Raw genomic sequence first — 24,289 nt, 5'->3', positions numbered from 1 at the left:
AGAGGAGTTCCCACTGTCTGAGTTTTCCTAGCCCAGTCAAGAGATCTGTGAGTTTGCACGTCCAGGTCACTGCAAACAAGTGAGAGACCCAGAGCAAGAAACCCCACCAAGGGAGTCCTTAAGACCCTTATTCAAGGTCAATTTAGTCTTGTTTTACACACAATTCTACAACCTTAGATGTCAGTTTTTCTTACGAAATTAAAGATGGATCGTTTTTAGAGAAGATATACAACCATTTCCAAATTCACAAATATGCTGTATTTCCAAAGTTTGTTTATATATCTGTTGTGTAGAAACTGGAAAAAAAATCTAACACGTATCATTAAAATGCTTTAAGCTATGTTTTCTTATTTGTAAAATGTGTCAGTTGACATAGACGATAACTCAGGTCCCTCTGAGTTATCAATTGTTGAGTATATATTATGGATAAGTTGTTTTATAGCATAACTTGTCTTCTATTTAATCCATTAAAAATGGGGGGTGGAGCATATAAAATTAACTATTATAATATTAAAATAGGGACATACATTATTTTAATATAAGAACTGAGGCAGAGGGCATGCAACTAAAATTTGCTATCAATATTTAATAAATATTAGTTAGCGACAATTTTAAAAGTAATTACTTGAAAAATCTAATCAAGCATTGGTGTTTAGGGCAAGTTCAATAATACAAATCAAGGACATTCTTTTTAAACAAATCACTGAAAATATAGCTGTCCTGTAAGAAATACCATCATTTAACATGACAACAGCATGGAATGTATATTTTTATGCTACAACATAATGTTTTAAGACTGGCAATAATTCATACCCATCCCATTTAAATGCAGGTTACTCTCTATACATTTCTATTTAAATTCTAGATTGCAAATTAAGTCAAGATGGCCTAACCGGCTTCATTTTTTCTCTCTGAACTATTCACCCAGGACTAATTTAAAGCCAAGCCACACTTAAAATTACCATTTCTTTATAGAATGGGTACTTGAGGTGTGCAGAAATAAAAACCACTCTATTTTCCATCTACATAAGTAAGCTGTTCCTTCCGAGAACATAGTAAAGTCTTTAACTGAAGTTTTATTACTAAAAGAAACGTTTAGAATACTATTAACATACTTTGTCTCCAGTGACATTTTTCAACCAGTTCACCATAGTGGCCCTATCGTTTCCTCTGTGTGTGTACATAAGAAACCTTAAACCTTGACAAAGGACTTTCAAAAGTAAACCTAGGAACATATAGTCATTTCAGCACTAAAATACTGTTTGTAAAAATCAAAAATTATGCAGCTAGACATGTACAGAAAATTCCATTGACTGCTATCGTTTGTGAAATATGGTGGGCATAAACAATTCATATTCCTATCAGAATACTTGTTATCCTATTATAATAACAATGACAGTTGCAAATCACTCAGGATTGTAGTTTTTAATAGGGTTAATATTGCTAGCTTACCAGAAGTTGTATCCCTATACATTAGGCAAAAACAGTCATTAGTAATATGACTCTTTCTTTCTCTTTGATATTGAGAATAGCTTCTCTCTTACAAAGGATTAAGTATTTTCAAATATATTCTTTGATTATTGTAAATGTATAGCTCTTTCCAGATTTACATAATTCTAAAATTCATGTCCTGGGAATCACTGGCTCTTTATAGCGTCAAAATTATTATTGTAGTACATTAAACAAGAGTTGAAAGCCAATGTTAATTAGTCACTATGAATTTGTCTGAAGACCATTTTCTTAAAACTGAGGCTTCAAAAATATTAGTATACAAAACTAAAGTGAGCAGTAGACTCTTTTTCAAATATGTCAAACATTAATCTGAACTTTTTAATTATTATTATTTTAGATTGCATTAAAGCACATGAAGTAAAGTTCTGTGATACTATCTGCTTGATGCAAATTTGTGTAATTAGACTCTTCATACATAAATCCTCAAAGATCAGAGGTAGGGATGGAGATAATGGAAATCCCTTTATCCACAAAGGTATTGATAAGCACTTCTTGGTGAAGGTATCATGATAGTCTACCAAAGGAAATACTCTAGGTGACACTGAAGCTGTGAAGTAGTTTATTTTATATAGTTAAGTTCAGCAATGAAAAAATATATGAGTAAACAAAGAAATTTTAACAGGAAATTGACCAGCATGATCTGATACCTTTAAATGCACAGAGAAATAATCTCCTGCCTGGAAACTCTCACATAATTTAATAACTGTTCAGTGTCATTCTAAGCAGGGAGAAATAGGATTGCAAGATTTTCTACCATTCTCTAGAAATAATGTTTTAATTCATTATAACTTTTTGCAGAATTGATACAGCTTTACTGGATTTCCAAGATAAACGCAAAAAAAAAAAAGGTCTTTGACTATCTTACTATTAGGTATCTTAATTAAATGGCAATTAACACCAGTCCATGACACAATTTGCAATTTAATATGGACTTTTAAAATATGCATTGCTCTCTGGCAAAGTAATAACATCAAAGCACAGTGGTGTTGAAAATGCAGTTACGCTGGAAATCCAAATCTAGGCTGAAAGCTCTGGTCTTACCTTCCTACTAAAAATGATAAATAACAATGATATTATTTTTAAAAAACTATATAAGCATTTGCAATAAAACCTGAAAATGAATCCCACAAAGATTTGTCTTTTTAGACATATACATATGCATACAGAAAACCACCCTCATGTCTCTAAGCCTACCTCAGTTCTGAGCAGTCACTGGCTGTCAGAAGTAATGATACCATTGCAGCTTTCCATATATTGAAAATACCTTTGAGTATTGAAAATACTCTTTCCTTAGGGCTATTTCTTCTAGACATATGCAAGCAAGGTCATTAATGATAAGTGTTTCTTTCCTTTTTTTATATAGACAGAGATAAAACTAAGCTTGCACTTGTTCCAATTATTCAAACTAAGGTTAATTAAAATACATGATACACCCTGGAAGAGCCTTCTTTCCCATTTAAATTGTGTACTTTCAAATTTATCTCTTTGATTATGTCAAGTTTGGCTTCTGTTTCCTTGTCTCTGACATTAGTAAGCTGGAGTAAGTCTCTTCAATTCCTTTTAGCTTTAAAATTCTATTATTTTGTACTTATAGTCTCTTCTAGAGTGCCCTGTATTGCTTGTAGAATCCCACGAAAACTTTCAAACATAAAATAATATTTCTGATGACAATAGAGGCTATTTCTTAGCTAAGAAGAAAAAGTTGATTTGTGATTTTCAAGACTGCAAAGCCAAGAAGGTTTCAAATCTTCAAATCATGAGTCTAGAGGAGAACTGTTTCCGAATCACCTCTACTGGAGAAAGTTTTAATATTGTCCAAAACAGAGAAATACAACTGAAAACCTTCCATAAAACTTCCCAGTAAAACTTCAACATAATTGAATACGACAAGAAGACATTCTCAGTAAGAAGTTCAAAATGGGTCTCTCAGGACTAAGTCTTCAGCTTAGTCCTGAAAACCAAATGGTAAAATCTTTGAAATAAGGCACAGACTTCCACACGTAATTTTTCTACACAGCTAAAAGGAACACCAGGATTTTTCAACCAGCTCATGAATATAGAAGCAGTTGAAGAAAATCAAAGACATATAGAGCTATCTCTTTCTAAACACAACCTTTAAAAGATAATTCTTAGAGTCCACCTGCCAATGCAGGGGACACGGGTTCGTGCCCCGGTCCGGGAAGACCCCACATGCCGCGGAGCGGCTGGGCCCGTGAGCCATGGCCGCTGAGCCTGCGCGTCCGGAGCCTGTGCTCCGCAACGGGAGAGGCCACAACAGCTAGAGGCCCGCGTACCGCAAAAAAAAAAAAAAAAAGATAATTCTTGTCCTGTCATACCTTCTGGAAAAACAGGTTTGTAAATATCCATCATATGTCACAACATAAATCCCTCCCAAACCACTGTTGTTTTCCTACTTAAACCAGAAAGTGCAATCCCAAAATCTTATGGAATAAGCTGTCAGTGTTATCCTCTCAATAGCAATAACTTGATCTCCAGGAAAGAATTTGTTTTCTATGGAAGTAACACATTTGACGGTTCACAAAACTTCAAATTCCAAAAATAATGCCTCATTATAAAATCTTAGCCACCTTCTTTTCTCCCCGATGGTGGAATTATCAGAACTATAACAAAGAAATAGACGTCAATGAAATCAATTAATCAATCATTCAATCTACGCTGAAAGAGTGTATGAGGTTTCTGTGACAAAGTCATCTGGTATAAAAAGCACTACGGAAAACAGTAGTACATTCCTTACAACTCAGATATTACCTCAGGTGTTTAACTTCTGTGCTTCACCTCCTTTGAAAAGACTGTAGTTACAGGGAAAATGCACGAGGCTCAGATTTCAAAGGGAACACCTGTGTTTCAGGACATAGAGGCTTTGCCAGGTACTAAGAAAGTAGCAGCATTACCTCAGGGCAATGCACATATTAGGGCCTCCTGTAAATTACAGAGATGCAAGGCAGATGCGGCAGAGTTTTACTTAAAATCTACTTCAAAACAAAGCCTTAAAAGTCTTTAAAAAGATAATTTAGGGAATTGCCACTTCCTTTTACTAAAATTAAAATAATTTTTGGAATGAAAATTTAATGTGTGGATAAACTGACAAGATCATTTTAATTAAACCCATTGTTTCAATATTATACAGATAGACCGGATGCATGGTGTAGGGCGGATTGTCTTTGTGAGGCAGCCTAGACATTAATTCAACAAAATCCTTACATTTCTACAGAATATCTGCTGATTCATCTCTCATCTCCCTGCCAAGGCCCTCTCAAGTCTGGCGATAACTTACCTACCTCACTTATATAACCCACTCCTCAACATGGGTCCTCTACTGCTGGCTCTCTGGAACGTTAAAGTGCTGGTAAATCATCAGGAGATCTGATTCTGACTTGGTAGGTCAGGAGAGAAATCAAAAAGTTATGACATTTCTAACACTGATGCCAGAACCATACACTGAATACTTCAAGAAGCAAGGTTCTAGTACCTGTCTGTTCATATTTCTCGGCCATTGAATCCATCAGAAATTTTCCCCTACAGGACTGTTCTTTCTTTCCCCCCCTCCTTAGTTACTTAAACTTTATCCTTTCACCAAAGTCCTGTTCACAATCACTCTCCTCTTGGAAGTCATTCCAACCACAATACATACTCCATTTATCTCACCCTTCTCTGAACCTTCTTAAACATATAATTTACCAATTACTGTATGTTCTCCTAGATCTGTTTCTACTACTTTTGGTCTTAATTCTCAAACTAATATTTTAAATCAAAAACTGTCTCATACTTTTTCTGTGTTTTCCTAATGTCACCTAATATACTTGGCATATAATATGTTGCCAATATGTACTCATCGATTATCTCTAGCCTCAGCTGGCCTGTCCTGGGCAATAACTTGGATCAGAGATACAGGAACCTAAATTCCCTGCGTCAAACATACATGTGTGATATAAACTCGGGTGAAAGGGTGTTCATGATGTACCTAGGCTAAACAAAAGGTAATTCTTGAAAAGCTGAACTCGGATTATTTTTGTAAAGGTCATATATATCTAACTTTGTATTGACTTTGTGATAAATTCAACACTATAATGCTTTCATTATTTTTGTTGTCATTTAGGAGAGAAGTAGTTAATCTTCAAGACTATATTTTGAATGTTTAAGGAGACCTCAAAGGAGACTTGAGAAAGTACAGTACCACCTATCAGTTACTTAAATAACTGATAGGTGAGCCAATTTATAAAAATGAGGACCTATGTTTTAGTTTATTTATAGCTCATAAATTTAGATAGATATATGATTAATCTAAAAGTCAAGCCTAAAATATGCATGCTAGGAAAGATAAACTTTCATAATAAATCACTCTGCATGCATCAGTTCATATATTTAAATAGCAAACTGAAAGTAACAAGTTTTGCAAGTAAATAAAATATTAATTGCTTTTATTTATTGTACTTGGGGATGTCTTTTTAATTTTCAAAAAGAAAAAAGAGATGGGTTAACGAATGAAAAACTTCTTTTTGGAAAAATTAGTAAAAGATAAAGTTTTTGGACAAATAGAAACCGAAACCTAAAATTTAACACCATTACTTCAACTTAAACCAAAGGCTAATATAAGAATCATTTAAATGCATATGTTTACATACTTTTAATGAAACTGCTATAGTAAGTTGCTCATTGTTCCTATATTGGGAATTCTGTGTTAAGTTTTCACTAATTCCTGCTTCAAGAACAATAAATTATTATGCTTCCAAACAGTCATTGAGAGCTATGTAAACCATATGGTCTCCTGTTTTCCTTGGCTGCTAGGAAACTCAAAGCTTGTTTAGTAACCATAGCATGGTCAATCAGATGTTTAGGTGTCCCTTAGGAACTTGCCTATACATTTGTCTTCAACAACTAAACAATGACTAAGAAGATGATGTAAAAACAATACGGTTTACCAAAGTCTTTATTTGAAAATTTGAGAAAGAATATTGTGTTAAATATTCTTCATTTTTTCCCACATGGTCACTTCTCAGCCACTTGCTGCCATACTCTGTGTTCCAAGACGCTCAACTCTACACCCTGAGTTACTTCAGGCTCTCTTGGCTCCTGGGTTCTAGTTGAATTTGGCCAGTAGAAGACATGGACAGGAAGTAAGACGGTGAGAAGTGAATTTAAGTATGTATTACCCCCTCTTCAACCCCACTCATCCCCTGAGTACTCTGCCTCACGGTGATGGCGCCTGTGTCCTTTCATACAGCCCTACTATCAGGCTCTGGTCCTCGCCAGGCTGTGGTACCACGATTCATGCCTGGGTGTCCCCCATCCTTGTGGCTCGCCTAAGCCCTGCCCACAACTCTGCATACAGAGCCTTCATTAATTTTTTCCCGTTAAATCCTTGTTATTGTGGCATTTGTTTTCCTAATGAGAAATAATATCTGAGAATAAAAACATCTCACAGAATGTGTATTAGTAAGCTGCCTAACATATTACCTGATACCTAATATATCTTAATAAATGTTCTCTTATTCCTCTGTTCCTCTAAGAATCTGCTTCATTTGCTGTGATTCACATAATCTTTTTATGGCACCTTGTTAATATTCACGAGACTAAGGAAGAAATTTAAATCCCAAATTTTGAATGATTAAAAAAAGATAATCACTGTCCCCTAATTTCCAGTGAAAAAGTAAATTTCTTAGAATTCAAATTTAACACACTGTTAGTTATAAAACGAAGTTTAGAGTAAGTTATGCCTGGCTTTGCTTTGAATCTATTGATAATCAACTCTCTAAGTCAGGACCTTTGTTCCCATTAAATTTCCAGGATGGTATTTCCACTGAAGCCTCCAAGTAAGTACCTGTGTAGTTTAGGTTTAGTTTAGTGTACACACACACACACACACACACACACACACACACACACACAGAGGAATAGTTTAAAAAGTGTTAATAAAATCAAAGTTTGGAAATCCTTTGTAATAACTGTATAACTTACAAAAGTCAAACTAATACCAAATTATGTCAAATAAAATGCTTCTTCATAGGTATGCAGAGAAGGAAAATGTATAGGGCTATGTTGCTCAAGTCTGCCATGAGTCGCACTTGATAGAGCAAGATTATTTTCATCTTTTCAGCTGTTCTCACAGATCATGACGACCATGCCCTCTTCTTTGAATCAACTGTTCACACATTCTCATATCAACATCTTATCAGTTAAGGTTCTCATCATCCAATGCCCTCAACCACGGCCCCTACCACACATTGACTATAACGTCTTCCAAACACTATTTCAAAATGTACCTCTTCTAAGAAGACTTTCCTGGTTACTGCTTTATTCTGAAATACTTTTAGATTTATATACAGTTTAAAATATATTCGTTTGTACTTCTTATCACACTCTAATTTACATTTTGAAAACAGTTCTCCAGCAAAAGCCATGGCATTCTGATCATTGTATCTCCTGGAAGACTCTATCCCTACTTGCTGAAGGGTCTGGGCATCCCCACTTCATGAGACAGCGGTGTCGATAACCCAATATAACTCTGAAAAGTCACTAAAATCCAATGCTAATTTAGCCACTTGTCATACTTATTAGAATGATTTTACCCTAACCAAAAAGCTAATGTACTTAAAAATAAAACATAAACACTTTGAAATGAATGCTTTTGCAACTTTCTAATAGTATTTTCTTGTCAAAACAAATCAAATCCTCTTTCATTCTGCCCATTTTAGAATCACTGTTGAAAATCCAATCATCTATTTTTTCATTCATTCATTCCATTTTTTCCCTTTCAACTAGCATAAACTGAGCTTAGAGCATGTGTCAGCCTCTCAGCCGGGGAAATGCAAAAATTATGAAAGCACAGTTCCTTCCCACAAAGGAAAGTAAGGCTAGAGAAAGAGACAAGGATGTAAATAACAGAGGCAAAGGCAGGTAGGAAACGCTGTGGAAGCCAGGGAACTGGGGTGAAGTGCACCTAACTCCATACAGGAGTGTTTAGACAAGAGCAGATTCGTCTTTAGAGGTGAGTCTTGAAGGAAGAGCAGAAATTCACTAGAGAGAAAACGAGATGCACATAAGTCATTCTAACATCTGCAAAAGCAACAGGGCTTGGCAAGATCCCTACAGCATAAAAAAAAATCCAAGGTATATGGAATAACAGTACGGATGTTCCTGTGAAATAGCACCGCTTTTTATTTGTTTAGATGTATTCACTACGTTCACGGAATTCAGTTCACAAAGCTCTTCTCTCAGCCCTTTCTTTCTAGACAGGAGTTCTGATGCTTTTATTCCATCTTCATTCAAAAGCCTCCCTCATGCCCCCCCCCCTTTTTTATCTCTTTGGTTTCCTGCCTCTGGACAACATCTGATCTCACTGTAGCTTCTTTTGAGCATATCAGTCAATCTTTCAGTATTTCAGATTTGGATTTGCCATGTCTTCAGCAAACATAAGATATAGTTTTATATTTTATTCCCCTGTTTAGATGGTTACTTTGTACTGTTTGCTTACTTTGTACTGTTTGAGTTGCAACAATAACGCAAAGGGGAGAGTTATAAAGAGTAACTCCCATGCTTGTTCTTGGGTCTTATCTAATAGCTCATTAACTGATCTAGCTGACCCTTCCCAGCCCCACACTGCCACCTCCTTTCTTGCTCGCTTTGGAATTCTACTTCCTTCTCACTCATATGGCCGTTAGGGTCTCTCCTGTCACTGACTGCACTTCACTTTCCACCATCCTGCAGAACTGTGCCATCAGCTAAATTTGACATTTCATTTTCTACCCCTCCTCCAAGCTGATTTAAACATTGAGTCTTGGGGTCATTTTTTACCCCTCCTCCAAGCTGATTTAAACATTGAGTCTTGGGGTCATTTTCTACCCCTCCTCCAAGCTGATTTAAACATTGAGTCTTGGGGACTCTTACTGTTCAAGCTTCTTTATCTTTGTGGTTTCTAAGCACTTCATGAAAGGGAGTGAAAAGGAGTTTCTATTTTCCTGCACTAATAGCTAGAGTTGCTATAAAAAGGAGAAGGTGAATGTGAGAGTTGAGATGAAAAAGAAAGAATCTGGATCCTCGCGTCAACTTGTCTTAATTTAGACCTCGCTTTCTCCGGAGAGCCTAAAGCTTTCTACTCAAAGTTCCAATCCCAGACAGCAGCTGCCTCTTCACCTGGGAGCTGGTTAGGAATGCAGAATACTGGGGCCCACCCAGACCTACTGAATCAAACTCTGTATGTTAACAAGGTTCCAGGGAATTCGTATGCACAGTAAAGTTTGAGTGGCACTAGACTAAAGCACCCCTTATTTCTATTCCCCAAATCATACCTAGCTGCTTTCCCATGAAAACACTTGCTACTCAATTTCCTGACGTTTGACTTCAAATTTTTCTTTGATTAGAAACAAAATATAAAGCATTTAATATAGACTATTAAGTAGATTGTATCCATATTCATATATTGCCTTTAGGTTAATGAGTTTCTAATAGAGAAAATCTGTTGCCTTTTTCCCAATAAGTTATATCTAAGCAGCTGACTTAATTGCACCTCATTGATTCTGTTAACTAGTTAAAAGAAAAAAAAAACAGTAAGCTTCACTGGATCATAGTTCCAGGTTCTTACATTTGGTGAGTTTAATAACCCACTAATCCAAGTCACATATTTGGGTCATTCCCATAATTTAATTTTTAGAGTTCCCATCCAACTATGTGTATTTAACCTCACTCTGCAATTTGAACCTGAAACACATTATTTGGTCTATATCTGTATCTGTACTTGATCTGTATTATGTACTATCTGGATACTTAAACAATCCACCGCCCTCCCCCCACCCGGGCTAACATGCCTTTAATGTCTTTCACATCTCCAGGAGCTGCCTAGTCAAATGTCTTCAGAGGTCAAGCAAGTGACACCACATGACGTGGCTGGAAAGAGTGGGGTGACCTACGGCAAACCAGAGAAATCATTACTTTAAACCTTCCTGCTTTTTGGAAATACTTTACTACTACATACTCTAGTAACACATACCCTAGCCAACCTCTTCCCTATCTATTAGATTTTGTAACCTAAAGCATGGTGAACCAAATGAACTTAAAGTACTTCCAAACATCTCATACATTTGACTCCACAGAGATCTTTAGATAGTAACTCCAAAATTACCATTTCATAATATCCTATCCTCACACCCCTCCATTCCTGCCTTCTCAATCTCAGCTGACGATCTTGCTACATACTTCACTGGGAAAGACAGAAGCACCCACATGAAAATTCTTTTTCCATGAAATACACCAAACGACCTGCTTGTGTACCTACAACCTCAGCCTGTCAAAATAAATGAACTGACTTTGGAGTTATATTTTCTCCCTTCCATGTCAAGTGCTTTCTCAACTTGTGCATTTCCATCAACTTACAAGCATGCTCTTTAAAGAACAAAACCAAGAGCACTGCCATATACCCGTGTAGCGCTAGCTAGTTCCATTTCTCAGATCTTCACAGCAACGGTATCTTGAGGAGTTACTTAGTTCCTTCTCAACTTCCCCACATTTCGTTCTCTTCCTCCCACTTCAGTGAGACTTCGGGTCATACTCCACCCCTGAAATGACTCTTATCAAAGTCACCGGCAGCCTCCGTGTCCACAAAACCATTGTTGACTTTTCTTCCTCTTACTTCACGCCTCAGCAGTATGGAAGCTGTTGAACTCTCTTCTCCTGGCTTCTGGGACACCAGGGTAGCCTGTCTTTTCCCCCAACCTCACTGACCACTTGTTCTCAGCTTCCTTTGCTAGCTTCTCCTTTCTGCTCAACCTCCATATGTTGCTGGGCCAGGGCTCAATTCAAGGCATTCAACCTCCGTCCATAAAAATCTTCTCAGATGGTTTTGTTCAGTCAGTTAAGATGGTCCCTAATAGCATCTACATGATTTCCACATTTTTATCTCAAGTCCCACCTCTCCACTGACCATTAAACTCAACTGAGGATGACATGGCATCGCAAGATAAGCTTGGCCAAAAAGAAACGCCTGATTTCATGGCCACCTTCTCCTTTCTGTTTCTCCTCCTGTCTCAACGAATGCTTCAACTATCCACCAGCGTGCTTGAGTAAAAATCTAAGATCCTTATCCTTCACCCTTCACATTAAAGCTATCAGAAAACTATCAGCAATACCATCTAAACATACCCTGAAACTACCCACTTCTCTCCATTTTTACCACTGTCACCCTGGTCTCAGTCACTATCATCTCTCACTCAGAAGATACCAGTGGCTTCCTAACTATCTCTCTGCTTTCAGCTGTGACCCTCCTGCAGCTCACTCTCCATAACATAGAGTAATTTTATGAAACAGGAAATATGACCGGGTCAATCCCTTGCCAAGAATTTTCCAATGACCTTCCGTTTCACTCAAAATAAAATCCAAATTTCTCTTCACCAATGACCCAAAAGGAATTCTCGCCCCTGCTTATATGTCTACTTCATTTTCTAACACTTTCCTCATTTCTAAATAAAATTCAGCCACCCTAGCCTTCTTTGTGGTCCCTGAAGACTCCTACCTCATTCCTGACTTAAAGACCTTTTGCCCAGTATTCCTTCTGCTTAGATCTCTGGAGCTTTGTTTAGCTGACTCCTTCTCGTAATTCAGCTCTCAGCTCAAAAGCCACTAACTCAGAGAGGTCTTCCGCAACTGTTTAACATGTTAGCTCCACCTTTATCATTCTCTATCATCTCACTTTGCTTATTTTCATTAGATGTTGAACCTTTTACACACTAATGTATGCTTCAGCACCAAAAAACAGTGCCTGGCACAAAAATGCTCAATCAGTAGTTGTTGAATTAAATGTTTTTCTAATCACAAATTTATCAATGAGAATAACAAATTGTTTTAATCAATTATAAATGCCTTTCTGTAACTTCTTGAAATTATGAAGACAACAAATACTTAGAAAAATAAGGAAAGGGTTATTAAGCATACTTACTGTAATACCTTCACCAGACAAGTCATTACCACTTCAATTTTCACATTTTCTTCCAATGACCTAAATGTTTTATGTTATATATATATTATATATATATAAAAGACATAATAACATATAAAACGAGCATAGATTTATGCTAGTTTCATAAACTTTAATTCAATTAGTCAAAATCATCAAAAATACGAGAATTTAAATTTTAAATCATGTACAGTTACGTGGTTGTATAAATTCCTAAAAGAAGTATGTGAAAGAACAAAGCTGAACAGGAGCAAAGAATGTTCTTGAACTAAACGTCACTCTTAATTGTGATTATAAATGATTATAAATGACCACGTTTGCTTTTAATGAAGGCATTCAGTAAAGGTAACTACAAAAACAATTAAGCTAAGAAATTGCATTTTCCTACTGACCATAATTATAAGTTTGGGATATGTTCCCTAACTAAACTACCTCTTCTACAACTAAGTTAAAACTTTTGGTTAGAAGAGAGTTAAGGCTGCAGAGCCCACCTGGCCCAGAGGAGGTGGTTCATTCTTCCTTGAACCATCCTAGGTCACTATGATGCCACCCAAACTGTTTTATCAGACCTCCAGTGTGGCCTCCATATCTCAGAATTCAAGGGTCCTCATTTTACTTGATCTTTGTAAGCAACATTTAACAGAGTTAATAATCCTTTCTGCCTTTCTTCGCTTGGCTTTCAGGACATGTTGCTTCCCTGGTTTTCTTCCTGCTCCTCCATTCCCTTTGCTGCGGCTCCTCTCCTTCCCTACATCTACACTGTAAAGTATGTCGAGGGCTCACTTCTTGAACATTTCTTCTTTCTGTACTCATTCCCTTGATGATCTCATCTCTTCTACTGCCTTTAAATACCATCTAAATTCTGATGAATCCTAACTGTATGGTCCAGATTAGACTATATATATCTAATTGCATACATGACAAATTCACTTGGATATTTAAGGGAAATCTTAAATTTAATCTATCCAAAATTGAGCTCCAGCTTTCTCTACCAAAAGCTGGTCTATCCACATCCTTTCCTGTCTTAAAAAATGGTAACTCCAATACTTCCAGCTCCTCAGGCAAAATCTGTACAGCCACCCCACATCCAAAATCTGTCTGTGTTACCTCCAAGATGGAATAAAATCCCAACAACACACTCCATGATAGTGCCACTAGTACTTAATGAACAGGAACTGGGCCACTGACCTGTTCTGCTAAAGTTCTCACCCTCTCTTGTTTTTAGGGGGGGTGGGAGAATAGGCTGGAGGTGAGCGCAGACCACGTGGAGAAACAGCAAGCACCTTTATCCTGGGAAGCAAGGAGGCAGAGTTTGCTTCCACCTCCTCTCATCTCTTGGAATTGGGTTGACAAAATGGGTATCAGTAACCTGCTGATTTCTAGAATCTCTGTAACCTCTGTAATCTCTGTCAGTACAAGCTGAAAGTTCCCCATCGATATTTAAACCAGAATGGAAACTGCCACCAGTTTTCAAAAACCGCAGCCAGGGCTTGGGTGGGTTTAGACCTTGCACCAGATGCAGTAACTCCCAGCCTATTGGCTGCCTGGCTGGCCAAGTCAATTGCACTAGTCTTGCAACAAGGCTTCCTTGAATTTATCAATATTGATGTCATGACTACAAAGGAGTTTCAGTGTGGATTCACACCATGCCACTTCTCTTCACCTTCAAGGCTACCATCCCACTCCTAGCCACCATCAGTTGCTGGAATGATTGTTGCAATAGCCTTGGATCCCTGCTCACACCATTGCCCCACCTCCCACCACTTTAAAGTCTGTTCTCAACAAACCAAATCGACTCTGAGTAAGTATAAGTAAGACCATGATATTCCTCTGTTCAAATGGCTCAAATGGCTTGTCACTCAGACTCAGAGTGAGTCTTTAAATTGACTACAGTGATGTGTATCTGTTCTCCTCAGATAAAGCTCTGACCTCATTTTCTGCATTACTTTCACACTCACTCTGTGTCAGCCACATGGGCCCCCTTGCTGAGCTGGGATATGAGGATCTTTACACCTATTCCAGGAAAGGAAGAATGTTTGTTATGTTTACTGCTGGGTCCTAGACAGTGCCTGGCATTTGATAAATTCCTAATACCTGCTGAATGAAGGAATAAGCAACAATAACAATTTTAAAATTTTGTGACACTTTTCTGGCTCTGGGTGTTCCACTCTCCTAATGAAACTGCTTGTCGTCTCTTGCCTTTCTAAGATCCTAGGTTTGCTGCTTACATTTAATGAGGAATCTTAATCTCCCAGAACTCCAGGGTAGTAGAACTGAGCTACAATGTCACTACTAAATTCAGTAGAACTGAGCTACAATGTCACTCTCTTCCTATAGGTACTGCCATCTACAGTGGAATTTCCAAAAAGGAAACTACATTAAAGTGTCAATGTCTTTAAAAGAACAAAAACAAAAAAACAAACAACTATGTATCAAATTAAGGTTTTGAAAACTTTTAAATTCAGTAGAGGAATAAACAAAACATAGCTTTATTGTATCTAAACAACATTAGTGAAGTAAACAACATTAGTGAAGTAAAAAACACTTTAAGAAAATTAAATGTTATTTTAAATATAGAATAAACTTTAAATAAGAATAACATTCTTTGAAGCAAGAAAGATATTTCATGTACCTCTAAGTGCATATGGATTATACTGTACGTCATTAAGAGATGCAAATATTTAACTTTTGAAAGCTACCAGACAAGTGTCAGTATACAGAGGGAAAAATCATTGTTTTAGGAATCAAGAGTTGCAATAAAACCTTCCTGATAGTGAATTCCTGCCACTTTTAGCAAGATGAGAAATGTGTAGACACTGAGCTTTGGTAAATAAGTTATGATGCCATCATTTCATTCTTTGCATTTATTCTGGATATATGTCATTGGTGGCAAGTAATGTCAGAAAATGTGAAGTTACGAGAGTTGTTTTGTGAGAGCAACTCACAAGCTAAAAATCACTTTTTCAGGCTTGGATTCATGCTACAGAAAGTCAGAAATAGGGCAGAACTCAGACTAGCATCACCCTGTTCAGCAAACTAGGTTATCCCCTGTCCAGTTTCTGGAATTATCTGCTGCACTGAAGCACAGAAGAAAAATATCTGGATTTCCAGTGTTAAGCATGACCATATAAAGAATATATGTGACAACTGGAACTAAGCCATTGTTTGCATCAATATGTACCATGGACTGCAAGTACCACTGGCTATTTGGCTTGGAGCCTCTGGTTGCCCAGCAAAAGGATAAATATCCAGATATATTTTGTTCTACATTTGGAAAAATGCTGTGCAAAGTTTCTGCCCCTAGTCTCACCATATGTGAAGTGAGAGCAAGCAGGCACAGAGCAGAGTATCTGTTAACGGGGGGATGGTGGTGGTGGGATGAACTGGGAGATTGAGATTGACATATATACACTAATATGTATAAAATAGACAACTAATAAGAACCTGCTGTATAAAAAATAAATAAAATTAAAAACAGTTCTCTAAAAGACATGGAAATAGTTATAATAGTGGGAAATGGCTTATATAATTAGCATGATATAATGACACATGTCATTTTTAGGTAACGTGTCCTTATGTTGCTAAAATACATTCTAGACTTAGGTACGCTTTCTATCACAGTGAGCTATTTTGGATTTTAGCCAATCAATAAGTTTTAGAGGCTCTATTAAAAATTTGTTAGAAGGGGTAAATACTCATTAATTTAATTATGTAATTAAATGATTATTTAAATTAATTTATTATTTAAATTCCAGAGCATTTGAGTATTATCTCAGCAGCTCTATATTACAGGACGATTTTTAGTATAGCATGAATATTTTTTTAAAAAATCCTGGATTATTTATTCCTTCATCTCTGGTATTTCCAGTTTCCATGTCACTATCTCTGGTGTTGGTGATATCCTACCTTCCGGAACTTTTATTATTTTAATTCCCCTTTCTCACCTGTCTTTCATATTTATCCATATATAATCTTACCTATTCTTCCATCCCTCCCTTTATTCAACACATATTTACTATCACTCAGCAATGTTCAGTCAACAAATATTTACTGAGTACTTCTTTGCATCAGGCACAGGGTTATAAATATAAGCAGGGTACATCCTTACCCTTCTAGGAATTCAGACTTGGAAAGGGAAATAGACACGTATATATCGAATTGCAACAAAATTTCAATACTATAAATAGGCTTGAATAAAATCCTTTAGGAGTACAGAAGGAGTGGGGCAGGGGAATGAGCGCATCAGAGGAAGCTTTACAGAAAGACAGAGTCTGAGCGCACTCTTGAATTTGTCAGGAGGAGACAGGATGCACAGGCATTCCGGGCACAAAGGAAACTGAACTAGCAAAGAGGCACAGAGGCATGAGGAACACCACCAGCTCTAAGAACAGTGTATATTTTAAGTGTGAACACAGATTCAAAGATACGCAAAGGAGTTGAGGCTATGGGGCATACTGGGCTAGACCTTTTGTAAGTTATTCAAGGTGGGCTTTAGCTTGCGAGCAGCCAGAAGTTCACAGAAGCTTTGGGCAGCTGAGTGACCACCAGAGATTTGTCTGAGGGAAAAGACAGACTGAGTAACAGAGAGGAAGGCGGACTAAAGTAGAAATAAAGTAGGACTAGACGGTACAGTCCATTGCAGGGGAAGCTGCGGTACCCATCACGGGGGCGGTGGAGGAGGGCGAGACCACGAGCATCTGTTAGGATGAAACAGAAGACATGGATTCAAAAGACATTTCTGAGACAGAATCTAGAGAATCTGGCAAGTAACTGTGTATTTATGTTTGTGCGTGAATTTTACGTGGAAGTGGGTAGGGGGAATGAGAGCAAGGCAGCAGCTGAGGATGTGCCCAGTTTTCTTTTTGTTTGTTTGTCTTCTGTTTAGAGAGGACTAAGCCGATGTCCATGACATCCAGGGAGAAAAGTAGGACCGTGGGCAAGGATGGAACAAAAGCAGCTCATTTGCTTTTTAGAAATCTTAAACTTGAAGTAACTGGGGAGTCAAATTACATGGAGAGGACCCAGTGGGCAGTAGGAAATAGGAAAACAATGCTCAAAGAGGACTGTTGGATGGAGTGTCAACTACAGAGCCATCAATATACGGATGGTATTTAAAGTCAAAGGAGTAGATAAAGTCCTGTAGGAAGGGAGAAGGCCGAAAGTGAAACCGTTGGGGCCAAAAGTAAAGTTTTAAGAGATGAACAGCAAACAAGAATATGCTGAAGAAATAACCAGAAAAATAAAAGAACCAAGTGATGGGGTCAAAACCCATGGAAAGCAAAGGCTTGAAGAAAATTAAGAGTGTGCTCAACAGGGTCAAATCTCTTACCTCATTGCAGCCTGTGGGTTTTATATTCCTACATCGATTTTACCGATGAGAAAAGCAATGCCCAAAATGATTGCTGACCGTCAGACTTCGCATACCAGTAAGCAGCAGAGACAACACGAGAACCTAGGTCCAGCGCCAGTGTTTTTCCCTCAAAAATCCATTGCCTCTTCAGTAACAGCTTCATTTGATGACCTAAAAGCCCCAGTTTTTCAATGTATCCTAAGTTAAATGCTGGTAATCTCTCTCCTTAAGTTCACTGGTTTCTATCATTAACAACTCGTTTCTCCCCTTCCTGATTCTGCCACAGGGCTTTGCTTTCATCAACCTATTCTGCTTCTAGTTTCCTACAACCAGCCTGCCACTTACTCCACGTGTGTTGGTTCCTCTTCTTCTAACTGAGAAATGGCCTCCACTCTTGGCCACAATTTGTGGTCCTGATCACCTTCCAGGAACAACATAAACCTCATCTTCCCCACTGATTAACTCTCTCGCTTAGGAATATTCCTAAATTATTCTCCATTATTCTGTGCTCCCCTGGCATTATTCATACATGTGAACAAAGAACTCTGTGTCCTTGCTCACTTGAAAATTTTCAAATATGTCTATTCTTTCTTCTCAATCAGCCTATAAGCTCTTCAAGGGAAGAGGTGGCCTTGCAGAAGCCATTTTTAACCCTATTAAATGAGCATTAGAGTACGGGTAGCGTTGTGACGTTAATAAACGTGGATGTGACTTGGCTGCCGGAGTTCAAGCACAAAGAGTACACTAAAATAACCACCAAATGTAAATAAGGTAACTGGCTATGCAAATTTTTAACGTAATATGACACATAGAGTGTAAGTGGCCAAAAGTGGTGGCACTTATCACAGGGCATTGCAGATTTTATAGGAAGTGGCTCTTCAGTTAGTTTTTTTTTTTTTTTTTTTTTTTTTTTTGCGGTACGCGGGCCTCTCACTGTTGTGGCCTCTCCCATTGCGGGGCACAGGCTCCGGACGCGCAGGCTCAGCGGCCATGGCTCACGGGCCCAGCCGCTCCGCGGCATGTGGGATCTTCCCGGACCGGGGCACGAACCCACGTCCCCTGCATCGGCAGGCGGACTCTCAACCACTGCGCCACCAGGGAAGCCCTTCAGTTAGTTTTTAATTTTGTTCTATCAAAATAAATACACTTTAAACAACTATTTGAATAAATTTTGTTTTCACGGGTTGATCTACATCTGTACTTCCATTATTAATATGTAAGATATAAACCAACAGTATTTCAAATAAAACAGTATTGTTCATTTAGACTTTCCCATAAATATGTTTTCTAGAAAATGTGTTCCAGTACTACCACTGGGAAATAAACTCCTCTGCAGCCCAGTTATTGGCCAGGACATAGTTCCAGTACTAACAGTATCTAAGGGCAACACAACATAAACCCTGGCTGGTTTCTGAATCTACATTTCAAGGACAGAATGAAACCAGTGAAACTAAAAAGAAACTCATATAAACATCCTAGACCAGACATCATACAATAGGCAGTTATTTTCTTTGGAAGTCAGACATGAAAACAAATCACAGAATGTTCTTTCATTATTCCCATATTACTTAAAACACACACAAATATTCTCAGATTTCTTTTTGTGGGTTTAAACTCTCAAGTTCTTCCTTATTTTAAATAAAAAGCAACTGAATACCTATCCACATGGAATAAGCATACAGTGGCCTACTTGGAAAAGCTCCATAATTGGCTCTTTCTGTTTGAAAGCTCACAGATGAAGAAGTCATAGAATTTTGTACTTTGAACAAACACTTTAAAATACACAAAAATCAGAAATGTGAGACATTACAGATGTCATATAGTGCACAGAATTTTGAAAAGAGCGAACAATTTCGTCAGATATTCTATTTAAACAGTATAAGGAGACATAAAATTGGTTATATGTCTTAGTAACATGTACTGGGACCTTGTAATTGCAATACGCCTGATAATGAGCTAAACTTTACACAGGTCATCTCATTCCTCACATAATCCTCACAACAACCCTCTGAGGTGAGTGCATGTGCTAGACATGAAGAAACTGAAGTAGAGGGAAATTTATAAGCTGCCTACAGTCACCTAGCTAGTATCAGTGCCAGAATTTAAACCCTGATGGCCTGATGTTTGGGCCCTGATTCTAAATCTCTGATGAGTTCTCTTGAGTGCTACCTACTTTCTTTAGGGTAAAATATTTTTCTAGAAAAAGTTAAAATAATATAATGAAATATTTTGTAATGGGTAATGTTACCTTAGAATTTCCATGTTTCATGAAAGTTACCTAAATAGAGAATACCTATCAAAACTAATGTAAATGCAAAAATAAAAGTAAAAACCAGAATGTGTTCAAATTAACTGTACCCTGCAATGTGTCCAAAGGAGAAATGTTAGCACCACTGTTCCTTAAGTTTCCGGTCACCAATGATTATTATCAGCCTTTGCTAGTGCATTCCTAATTCATGCAAGTAGTATAGATTTTTGAATTTTTTTCTGAATATTTAGGGTATGAAGTATGCTAATATTAATGAGTTATAGTCTTACAAGAGTAATAACTAATAGTCTTTAAAAAGTAATTTTGTTTCCCCAACTTGCTAATTTACTCTGAGTGAATATAAGGTTATTACGGATAAGTCACATATTTTTATTTAATCCTTCACCCAGGCTTATTTTCACACGTCAAAGTTCACAAACAAATCCAGAAGAAGAAAAAAAAGCCATTGCCAAAGTATTCCTTAACAAAAAGCAACCACAGAAATGTACACTTTACAATATGTCATTTACATACTTCTAAGAAACAATGGCCCATTAGAAATGATATAGTTTGCAAGGCAGAAATAGAGACACAGATGGAGAGAACAAACGTATGGACACCAAAGGGGGTAAATTGGGGGGTGGTGTGGTGGTGGTGTGATGAACTGGGAGATTGGGATTGATATATATATATACACTAATATGTATAAAATGGATAATTAATAACCTGCTGTATAAAAAAATAATAAAATTCAAAAAAATGTAGGGAAAAAAGGTAATATGGGGGCATTACACAGTTAATAAAAATACTCTTTTCTAGAAAAAAAAAGAAATGACATATATCTATATCTATCTACCTATCTATCCATATATGTATATCAGCCATCTGGAAAGCACCTTCAAATTATTGATACTTGATTTTTTTCAGATCCACCATTCATAAGAAGATTCCATCGGTTAGGAATTAGGAAACAATTATTCTAAGTCACTTAAAAGCAAATACACCAACCATCAGCACTTTCAGGATAGGAATCTTTCTCCTAAGAGTAGAATTTAAAGTACTTAGTAGGAACATTAGACCTAAAGGTATTTACTTCTACTCTGAAATTCAAAGAGCTCTTAGAATGAAAGGAGCACTAATAAAAGAGTATGAGGAAGAAGATACTCTTGAAGAAAATCTTTTTTTTTTTTGAAATTTTATAGAGGACGAATAGTAAAAGGTTAAATGCTAGCATGATGGAATTTAACCATGGAAGCTAAAAGCATTATTAAACATTTCTATGTACATACCATTTAAAAATTTTTCTTACCATATACTCCATATTAGAGGCTGCTGGATACACCTGACTTCGTAACTTATTATGAAGGTCCAGGATACTCTGCATGTCATTGTCCGTGATGGCCCTTTTCCCTCTTTGCTTTGCCATCCACCACTCACCATCCTCATCCATGTACTTTTCCAAAAGTTTGTCCAATAAAGTGGCATTAGGAACCACCATGGCTGGAATTGCTCTGGCCATGAATAGCACTGTGGTTACTCTGAGCCACTCCCGCGCAGTACACTTCATAATGAATGATCTCAGGATGTCCCCGGGAAAAGCTCCAAGAAAGGTTCTTCCACTCCGTCTGGCTATAAGGACATGCAGTGTAATTAGGGTGAAAATCCCAGCAGATATTAATTTTCTAATAACAAAACTAATCCAACAGTTACAAAGGGATGGAGCCAGTTTGATTTGTTTATATAATGCCAGCAAATGGACATGCACTTTTTTTTTTTTTTTTTTTTTTTTGGTGGCCTCTCCCGTGGCGGAGCACAGGCTCCGGACGCGCAGGCTCAGCAGCCATGGCTCACGGGCCCAGCCGCTCCGCGGCATGTGGGATCTTCCCGGACCAGGGCACGAACCCGTGTCCCCTGCATCGGCAGGCGGACTCTCAACCACTGCGCCACCAGGGAAGCCCGACATGCACTTTTTGAAATAAATTTTCTCCCATCCATTTTTCCTCCAGAGGACTTTTCACAATTGTTTCCACAAAACAGACAGCAACATTTTCCAAGATAATGTGCATGACGCCAAAAATAAATGGCAAAAAAAAAACAAAACAAACAAACAAACAAACAAAAATAAATAAATAAATAAATGGCAAAAGTAACCGAGAGGAGCCAAAGCTTGAAAATAATTTCTGAATTACAAAGCTTTAAATGGCTAGATATTACATACAGCCTGCAAAGCGTATGATGTCCCTAGAATGTTTTATCAATCAATCCAGAGCTTCACGTTTCTCTCTCTGTTTTAAGGTATTATCTCAAGTGTCCCATCTCTGGTTCAGAATGTCAACGAAATTATGAAATTGAGGGTGAATGTTGTAAAGAGGTACAAACTGTTATTCACACATATATCCATGGGTACTTCTAGAGGGACCCCTGAATTAATGCGAGTGAATAGTTACGGTCGCTGGGGGAAGTCTCTTCTTATACAGCCACAGGTCAAGAAGAAAATCTTTATTTCCTAGAAAGTGTGTGCCTAACCTGTGGCCCGCACCCGATAAAGCCAGCAGTACGCGGGGCAGCTTCACAGCCTCTCCTCCCACCCGCCGCAGGCGCGCACTGTTCACTTAACCTAAACCAAAGGGCGCGACGGGAGGAGGTGAAACTCACAAACTCAGAAGGAGCTCCCACAAATCTCCATCGTGGCTGCTTTCCGAGCAGCCCACCCACCCTCAGTGACCGACCATTCTCTGCACGTTGATTTTTTTATTTTTTTTTAAGTAGAGTTTAAGAAGCCAAAAGTAGATTGGAGAAGGCGGTGCGGTTTTAGAAATGCCCTTACCTCTCCAGCGTGAAGTTCCCTACGAGAGCTGAGCCGAACAAGACGGCCGGCTTCCCGCAGCCCGCACGCACGACTGCACATAGACAGCCCGGTTCGGGCAGGACCCGGGCACGGCGCGTCCTCGGGCGACGGGGGCGCTGCCTGCAGGGGGACGTGGGCCCCGGCCTCCGCGGCTCCTCCCTGGACCTGGAAGGAGGAGCAGGCAAAAAGTGCTCCAAAGTTAAGAGCCCGAGGCTGGGGCGGAACAGCGGCTGCCCGGTTAGCTCTCCAGGGTGGGCGCCCGAGCTTCTCGGAGCCTTATCAGTCGGCGCGAGGGGCGGGGACCCGGGCCAGGCTGGGCGGCGAAGGCTGGAGACGACCTCGCTCCCTCGCTCGGTGCAGCCGCCCCGCGCAGAGCCAGGCGCCGAGCGCTTCCGCCGCTTCCTCGAGCTCCCGGGCATTTATTGCGGTCCTAGCGCGCGCGCACGTGACGTGAGCTCCCCCTCCTCGCCCACCCCACCTCTGCCCGGCCCTGGACGGGGGCCCGCAGCGGGAGCGACGAGAGGCCGCCCTGCTTCTCCCCACGCCCCTCACCCCTCGGCCCAGCGAAGCCGGGACACTTGGCCTTTGTGCGTGTGCTTTGGGCTTCAGGGACCCGGGCGTGGAAGGTCTGGACCCTGTGGGAGGCGTATGCAAGGAGGCCCCCAAGTCCTTCCGCCCCTCACAGCTCCCCTGCTTTCAGAGGTCCTTCTCCTAGTTCCTTCCTGACTCGATGCTAAAATGGCTCTAACAACCCTTACAGAAAAGGAGCTGCCCCCTAGAGGGCCTGCGGAGAGGGTGGAGGTGGGGTTAACACGTTGGGTTTTGGAGATTTAGAAGGAGAACTGGCGCGGGAAGAGGGGGCTGGGGAGAAGGTAGGCTGGGGAGCAGAAGTCTTTTCCTTTTATTTTCTCCAGGGCATCACTTCCATTATCAAGACCCATTGTCTAGAATTGGAAAGTTGTTCCTTTTGGCTCCGTTAAAACCTTGATGATGATGACCAAATGGGGAGGAGGTTTCATAGAATGGTGGGTGATCTGTGACTCAGGATTACCTGACAGTTGAGAGCTCCACTTCATGCATAAAATGCGTTGCATTCGGGTCCTAAGGTGACCACAGAACTTTTTTATTTTTCTAATGATGTAATCATTTATGGAGTTGATATGAAGGGTAGCTTCAGTTAATTTATCAGCGCTACCTTGACAGGAATTCAAAATCCAAACCTAGAACTGATAGTGAACTGAGTCAGTTTCGCTGTTGTTCACGCTATACTTGGAAGCAGGAAAATTACTCATTTTAAATTCACAAAGGCTCACCCTAATTAATGTGGTGCTCTTCTACAGATATGTTTTTTATTAAGCATTTATTTAA

General features: G+C 38.8%; 1 protein-coding gene across 1 annotated transcript in view; it reads right to left on the bottom strand.

Moving 5' to 3' along the window:
* CRISPLD1 (cysteine rich secretory protein LCCL domain containing 1) overlaps nucleotides 1–23,009 on the bottom strand; it is a 44,058-nt gene extending 21,049 nt beyond the window's left edge. The window contains exons 1-2 of the mRNA XM_060127596.1: nucleotides 22,901–23,009; nucleotides 21,383–21,702 (exon numbers count right to left, since the gene is read on the bottom strand). Of these exons, the coding sequence (XP_059983579.1) occupies nucleotides 21,383–21,640 (258 nt within the window). The 5' untranslated portion in view covers nucleotides 21,641–21,702; nucleotides 22,901–23,009. The remainder of the gene's footprint in view (nucleotides 1–21,382; nucleotides 21,703–22,900) is intronic.
* Between the last annotated feature and the right edge of the window lie 1,280 nt (nucleotides 23,010–24,289).

Source organism: Lagenorhynchus albirostris, chromosome 17, assembly GCF_949774975.1.
Source record: "Lagenorhynchus albirostris chromosome 17, mLagAlb1.1, whole genome shotgun sequence".
NCBI lineage: Eukaryota > Metazoa > Chordata > Mammalia > Artiodactyla > Delphinidae > Lagenorhynchus > Lagenorhynchus albirostris.
Note: the sequence above shows the minus strand (reverse complement) of the source record. Positions and strands in the feature narration are given on the sequence as shown.